The 7,500-nt window shown below is 40.4% G+C and overlaps 1 protein-coding gene across 1 annotated transcript in view; it reads left to right on the top strand.

Moving 5' to 3' along the window:
• Window positions 1-7,500, top strand: part of dpp4 (dipeptidyl-peptidase 4) — a 16,025-nt gene that overhangs the window by 3,265 nt on the left and 5,260 nt on the right. The window contains exons 6-19 of the mRNA XM_027160851.2: window positions 38-90; window positions 274-343; window positions 1,326-1,443; window positions 2,347-2,501; window positions 3,003-3,100; window positions 4,120-4,249; window positions 4,444-4,482; window positions 5,391-5,489; window positions 5,656-5,726; window positions 5,853-5,906; window positions 6,058-6,185; window positions 6,284-6,334; window positions 6,655-6,753; window positions 6,838-6,907. Coding sequence (XP_027016652.1) covers window positions 38-90; window positions 274-343; window positions 1,326-1,443; window positions 2,347-2,501; window positions 3,003-3,100; window positions 4,120-4,249; window positions 4,444-4,482; window positions 5,391-5,489; window positions 5,656-5,726; window positions 5,853-5,906; window positions 6,058-6,185; window positions 6,284-6,334; window positions 6,655-6,753; window positions 6,838-6,907 — 1,235 coding nt within the window. The remainder of the gene's footprint in view (window positions 1-37; window positions 91-273; window positions 344-1,325; window positions 1,444-2,346; window positions 2,502-3,002; window positions 3,101-4,119; window positions 4,250-4,443; window positions 4,483-5,390; window positions 5,490-5,655; window positions 5,727-5,852; window positions 5,907-6,057; window positions 6,186-6,283; window positions 6,335-6,654; window positions 6,754-6,837; window positions 6,908-7,500) is intronic.

Below are 7,500 nucleotides of genomic sequence, written 5' to 3'. Positions count from 1 at the left end.
TACGTAAGATTCTCTACCTCTCTCTGTTCTCTTTAAGGCCTGGAGACACTCGTTCACCGCGACGTACTTAATCTATGACCGGGAGAACAGGTCAGTGACTTCTATCAGATCAGATGGAGATTAGTGCTAAAAATCTTATTGATCACTAAACCAACAAAAAGAAGTAAATATCTTGTCACACGTCCATGTTAATTGACAAGGCCTTCGTTTGTCCCACAAGCTTCCCGTCTTCCTGCTCACTCACATAAAAACCTCACTTTTCTCTGTGTTCAGGAAGTTGCTCACTACAGATTTACCGCATGAGGTTCAATACCTTGTCTGGGCTCCGGCTGGTCACAAGCTGGTGAGTTTACGCAGATAAGAACGATATGATTTGCTTTATTCTGGTTAGATGTTTGCTGATACTCAGTCATGAGGTACAGTATGTTGTGACGTTTATCAATACGAACATACCAAAATGTCATGACATTGCGATGTTCATAAGACAAAGCAATAAGACGTTATAACAGGAATATAATATCTGATTTGCTTCTGCTGGAACTCCTGAAACTAGGAATGAAATTATAACTTCACAGTATGGAGATATCAAAATTTAAAGAATGTGACACTGGGGGTTTATATTAATTACATAAAGACTGCTTCAGATTGCAGATAGTCTGATATATCATCAACCCCTGAGATGAACTGATACTAAGATATCAGATTTTCCATCATGTGACTCAGCTATTTATAGACTCTATAATGGGGCGATGGTATGAAGTCAGTCTTAATGAACATGCTATCTGAGCTGTTATCTGAGAGACTTATCTCTGTTCCTGACAACCACGGCTAGTTTTATGACGGCCCTTTGATCGTCACCATCATCTGTATTTATAACCTTTATCTCGGATGAGCTTGGATGATGGGGTTTATAGAGTGAAACCTGGGATGGACTTGGACTTGCTGAAATCACAAAAAAGACACCGAACTCTCTCCAACATGATTTACTGCACAGTTTCTGATCTGCACTAAACTTTATTTTTATTTTATACAATTATTTTAAAAAAATCACATTATAGCCATGTGACATAATAAACTGATCTCTCTATCTCTCTCTCTGTCTCTCTCTCTGTCTCTGTCTCTCTCTCTGTCTCTCTCGCTCACTTTCTCTCTCTCTCTCTCTCTCTCTCTCTCTGTCTCTCTCTCACTCTCTCTCTCTCTCTCTGTCACTCTCTGTCACTGTCTCTCACTGTCTCTCTCTCTCTCTCGCTCACTTTCTCTCTCTCTCTCTCCCTCCCCCTCCCCCTCTCTCCCTCTCTCCCTCCCCCTCTCTCCCTCTCTCCCAGGCGTATGTATGGGACAATAATGTGTACGTTAAATCCAGTCCTTCTTCACCAGCAGAACAAGTCACCAGTAGTGGAAGTCAGATGATCCTAAATGGAATTCCTGACTGGGTGTATGAGGGTAAGAGTGTCACTATAACATAGTCATAACATAACATTACACAGCGTAACATGACATGACATGACATGACATGACATGACATGACATGACATGGCAAGACAGAACAGAACAGAGTGTGACATATAAAATAATCGTTAAAAGCGCAATACAAATAAATTGAATTTGAATTTGAACGTGACATAACATGACATGAGATGATAGAACAGAATGTGGCATTACATGACAGGACATAGCAGGACATAATAGGACATGACATATCAGAATGTGACATTACATTACATTAAATGACATGACGTGAAATGACAGAACAGAATGTGACATAATAAGACGTGACAACATAAAATGTGACATAATAGGACATGACATAACATAAAATATGACATAACAGAATGTGATATGACATAACAGGACATGACATGGCAAAAATGACATGACAGGACAGAATGTGACATTACATGACATGACATTACATGCCATGACAAGACAGGACAGAATGTGACATTACATGACATGACATTACATGCCTTGAAAAGACAGGACAGAATGTGGCATAACATAACATGACATTACATGCCATGACATGTTATAACAACGTAATAGAACTATTTATAACATGACATAACAGAACAGGACAGATACACACATTACTTTACACACAGGACAGGATGTACACAGGATGTACCTGCAGCACTCATGTCACTGGAAGCCCTGATAGTTTACGGTATCCATGGTAACAGTATTGTTATTGTGATTAATATCAAGGTAACAATAATGATTGTCCAGTTAATAACCTGATTAATAAAGAAGTGTTTTAAAAAAATGTGAATTATTTAAAGTTTTTCTACTGACCTCTAAATTTTCCAACTACATTTATCAGTTGAAACGTTTTTTTTGAACCCCCAGAGGAGATGTTTTCCAGTAACCACGCCATGTGGTGGTCTCCATCCGGAAGGTTCCTGGCCTTTGCTCAGTTCAACGACTCAGACGTGCACCTCATTGAGTACTCGTGGTACGGACAGGGTCAGTATCCGGAAACGGTCTCCATCCCGTATCCCAAGGTAAGAGCCAGAGCTCAGTTTGTTTAATGTTAGACTCAAAGTGCTGAACTTCAGAATTCCATCAGTTTGTTTCTTCAACAATATACGTTCAAATTTAAACAATCTAACACAACAGTAGAAACGGTTAGGTTTGGGGTGGGGTTAAGGGTGGAGCTAACGTTCTGAACTTTTATTAAAACTGCCATCAATAAACAGACTCCTCTGTCCTGAAGAGGTCCGAAACGTTCTACCTCCGACACCGGAGACTCCTTCCATCATCTCATTAAAGAGAAGGACTTAAATTTTTTTTAGGAGTTTGTTACTATGGAAACAATAACGATGATGATGATATAAAGCCGTGACATGGAGTTGCACAACAGTCTGTATCTTCTGACCAATCAGAATGCAGCAGTGCAGCAGGATACAGCGGGATATTTCTGACACACTGTTATTGTGTGCGATTTTAAAATAAAACGCTGACGGTTTCCAGTAATAGATGTTTGTGTGTGTTTTGGGCTGCAGGCTGGAACACCAAACCCCACGGTCCGCCTCTTTGTGGTTGATGCACTGAAAGTGTCCAGAATTATGGAGATCTTAGTGCCAAGCGCTCTGGCCTCACGGTAACACAACAAGACGACACAACGTGACACAACACGACACAACACAATATAACAAGACATAACGAAACACAATACAATATAACACAATATAACACAACATAATATATATAATATAACCCAATAGAAGAAAACATAACAAAACACAACAATATATAACAACGAAACACAATTTAACAACACAATTTAACACAACACAACGAGACACAACACAATATAACAAAATACAAGATAACAAAAGACAACACAATATACTATAACACAATGTGACACAACACAATATAACAAGACATAACGAAACACAATACAATATAACACAATATAACACAACATAACACAACAACAACAACACAACACAACGTGACACAACGCAACACAACATAATATATATAACAATATAACAAGACATAACGAAACACAATATAACACAAATCAATATAACACAACACAACATAACCCGACAGAACAAAACATAACAAAGCACAACAATATATAACAACAAAACACAATACAGTATAACAACACAATTTAACACAACACAACGAGACACAACACAATTTAACACAACACAATGAGACATAACAAAATATAACAAAACACAAGATAACAAAAGACAACACAATATAAAGCAACACAACATTACACGACACAACAAAACACAATATAACAAAACATAACAATATATAACACAACAAAACACAATATGACAACACAATTTAACACAACACAATGTGACACAACACAATATAACAAAACACAAGATAACAAAAGACAACACAATATAACACAATGCGACACAACACAATATAACACAACATAACACGACATATGGCATCACACACTAACACAACATAACACAAGTTAACAAAAGACAACACAACACAATAGAACACAACATAACAACATATTGCAACACACACTAACACAACATAACACAAGTTAACAACACAACACAGTATAACAGAGCACATGTGTACAGAGCGTATAGTGACAGACGTCTCCTCTTTATGTTCTTGATGTAGAGATCATTACCTGAGCACCGTCACCTGGGTCACAGACAACACCATCACAGTTCAGTGGCAGAACCGCACACAGAGTCTCGTCATCCTGCAGGTGTACGAACTGAGCGGCGAGACGTGGAGCGGAAAGACGGTAACGGTGTAGAGTTAACATCATTCTGCTCCATCAGCTAGGAGCGTGCCTGACCTCTGACCTCTGACCTAACACATATATCCTAAAAACCTGTGATGAGAACAGAAGTGAACTAATCTCACCCTAGTTAGCGTTAGCATTAGCATTCTGGTGAACTGTGTTTTCACTTTTATTCGTCTGTTTGTTTTGTGCAGGAAATAAAAGTGGAAAGCGCAACAGGTTGGGTCGGACGAGTATGTAATGCACTCTCTCTCTCTATCTCTCTGTCTCTCTCTCTCTCTATATATATGTCTTTATCTCTCTCTATCTCTCTCTCTCTATCTCTCTCTCACTCACTCACTCTCTCTCTCTCTCTCTATATATATATATATCTTTATCTCTCTATCTATCTATCTCTCTCTCTCTGTCTCTCTCTCTCACTCTGTCTCTCTCTCTCTCTATATATATATCTTTATCTCTTTATCTATTTCTCTCTTTATCTATCTATCTCTCTCTCTCTCTGTCTCTCTCTCTCTTTTTCTCTCTCTCTCCCTCTCACTATCTCTATCACTCTCTCTCTCTCTCTCTCTCTCTCAATCTATATATATATATATATATCTTTATCTCTCTATCTATATCTCTCTGTCTCTCTCTCTATATATATATCTTTATCTCTCTATCTATTTCTCTCTTTATCTATCTCTTTCTCTCTCTCTCTCTCTCTCTCTCTCTCTCTCTCTCTCTCTATATATATATATATATATATATCTTTATCTCTCTATCTCTCTCTCTCTCTGTCTCTCTCTCACTCTGTCTCTCTCTCTATATATATCTTTATCTCTCTATCTATTTCTCTTTCTCTATCTCTATCTTTCTCTATCTATCTCTCTATAGATAGAGAGATAAAGATATATATATATATATCTCTATCTATTTCTCTCTTTATCTATCTCTTTCTCTATCTCTTTATCTCTCTCTCCCTCTCACTATCTCACTCTCTCACTCACTCTCTCTCTCTCTCTCTCTCTCTCTCTCTCTCTCTATTTCTCTCTCCCTATCTCTATCACTCTCTCTCTCTTTCTCTCTCTCTCACTCTCTCTCTTTCTCTATCTCTTTATCCCCCCCCCCCGATTCTGTTTGACATCTTGTCGTCTTTTCCCAGTTCTCACCGGGTGACCCTGTGTTTAAACCTGACGGTTCCAGCTTTTACTACATCAAGAGCGACTCGAGAGGCTTTAAACACATCCATCACATCAGTGGGGTGAGTCATCACTCAGGACCACATCTGGACACATCAGGACACGAATCTGGACTTTATTTTTGAGGGTTTCCAAAACAAATTCTTTTCGATACTCTTTGAGAAGGTTCAGATGGATACTTTTGAGAAAAGTGACCGTTGCTGTAGCAACTGCCTCTGTTTATTTCAGACGACGGTCACAGCCATCACATCCGGAGAGTGGGAGGTCACCGACATCCTCAAGGTGACCAGAGACGCCATGTAAGTTCACCAATGCGCATTAACATCTTTAAGCTCCGCCCACAGTGACACAGAGATTCCTGTGATCGGGTGGAAATTGGGACGTTGTTCATTTCGTCTCATTAATGTCTCTACGTCTCTTCACAGATTCTATATGAGCAACGAACACAACAGTCATCCAGGCCAGAGAAACGTTTACAAGTGAGTCACTCCACCCTCCGGAATCCTCACACCACACGTCGTGCTTTCGGCTAGTCAGCGTTTAGTCCCGACTCAAACAAATGTCCGTCTGTTTAAATCCTCCTATAGTCCTATGAACACAAGCATCCTGTGTGTTTTGTCTTTCCCGCAGAATCGCTATAGACGGTGCGACTCATTCCCGGGCCGACTGTCTGACCTGTACGCTGATGGAGGACAGGTGTAAATATAACTCCGCCTACTTTAGCACTGACGGCACCTACTACCGCCTGAGCTGCTCAGGTGAGAATATTCCTGCGCTTCTTTCTGAAGTGATGAGGATGAAGAAATCTACACAGAACATAACACGGTCTTTCTGTTTGTTTGTTTGTTTGCTGAAGGTCCCGGACTTCCTGTGTACACGCTACGAGACAGTCGAGGTGCTGGATCGGGTAAAACCTCCTCCTCCGCCATCATCAGCGTCCGCTCTCCGATACGAACGTGCTGACATTTTAAGCTTTAATCAGAAACTCACAAACATACCAAGTGTCTGCAGGAGCAGCGACTCTAACCAGACATAACCAGAGCAGATAAAGACACTAAGTGTGATTTGTTTTATGTAGCTTTTAAAGCTAGCTCGTTAGCAAGCTCGTTAATATCATAGGGAGTTAGCTTGGGAGTTAGCGTGAAGATGCTAATACCTGAGAGAGGAAAGTATGTGATGCAGAAATAATTGTGTGGTAATCTGTTCGGATCTTCTGGTGGTTTTCAGAGATCAGAGTTCTGGAGGATAATAAAGTCCTGGAGTCGATTCTTCAGAACATCGCCATGCCCTCGGTGACACACGGCACGCTGAAGATCGGCGGCTTCGGTGAGGTTCCAGCTGCTGGATATTATTTGATTCAGATATTATTCCAACTGTGACACTGAACATAACCCTAATGAACATCTGTAGACCTCTGGTATCAGCTGATTCTGCCTCCGAACTTCGACAAGTCCAAAAAATATCCTCTGCTGATTGACGTGTAAGTTATTTTACATCAGTTTATAAATGTAGGGGCTTTATCGTTTATACAGCTCTTACTTTGTCATATTACATTCGTATCCTCTCTCTCTCTCTCTCTCTCTCTCTCTCTCTCTCTCTCTCTCTCTCACACTCTCTGTGTGTCTCAGTCTCTCTCTCTCTCTCGCTCTCTGTCTCAGTCTCTCTCTCTCTCTCTCTCTGTCTCAGTCTTTCTCTCTCTCTCTGTGTGTGTCTAAGTCTCTCTCTCTCTCTACTAGCCGTCTCTCTCTATATATCATCAAGTATATCTATATCTCGTCTCGCTAGCGTACTGTGGTGTAGGGGTAACTCTCAAATAGAGAGAAGAGAGTGTGAGAGAGAGAGAGAGAGAGAGGGCAGAAGGCAGGGCATGGAGAGGGAGAGAGAGAGCGAGGAAAGGAACGAATAACTTCTTTTTTCTTCATTTAGCCCTTGCCCTCCTAGCCGTTTTCTACCTTCTATCCCTCAACACAAATCTCTCCTGACTCTCCCCAACTCCCCAAAACCCCTTTCTAACTCTCCCTACCCACCTACCCCCCCTCAAGAGGAGAGTAGGGGAGTAAGAGAAAATGATAA

The sequence above is a fragment of the Tachysurus fulvidraco genome, chromosome 1 (assembly GCF_022655615.1).
Source record: "Tachysurus fulvidraco isolate hzauxx_2018 chromosome 1, HZAU_PFXX_2.0, whole genome shotgun sequence".
NCBI classification, from domain to species: domain Eukaryota; kingdom Metazoa; phylum Chordata; class Actinopteri; order Siluriformes; family Bagridae; genus Tachysurus; species Tachysurus fulvidraco.
This window is presented reverse-complemented; position numbering and strand designations above follow the sequence as displayed.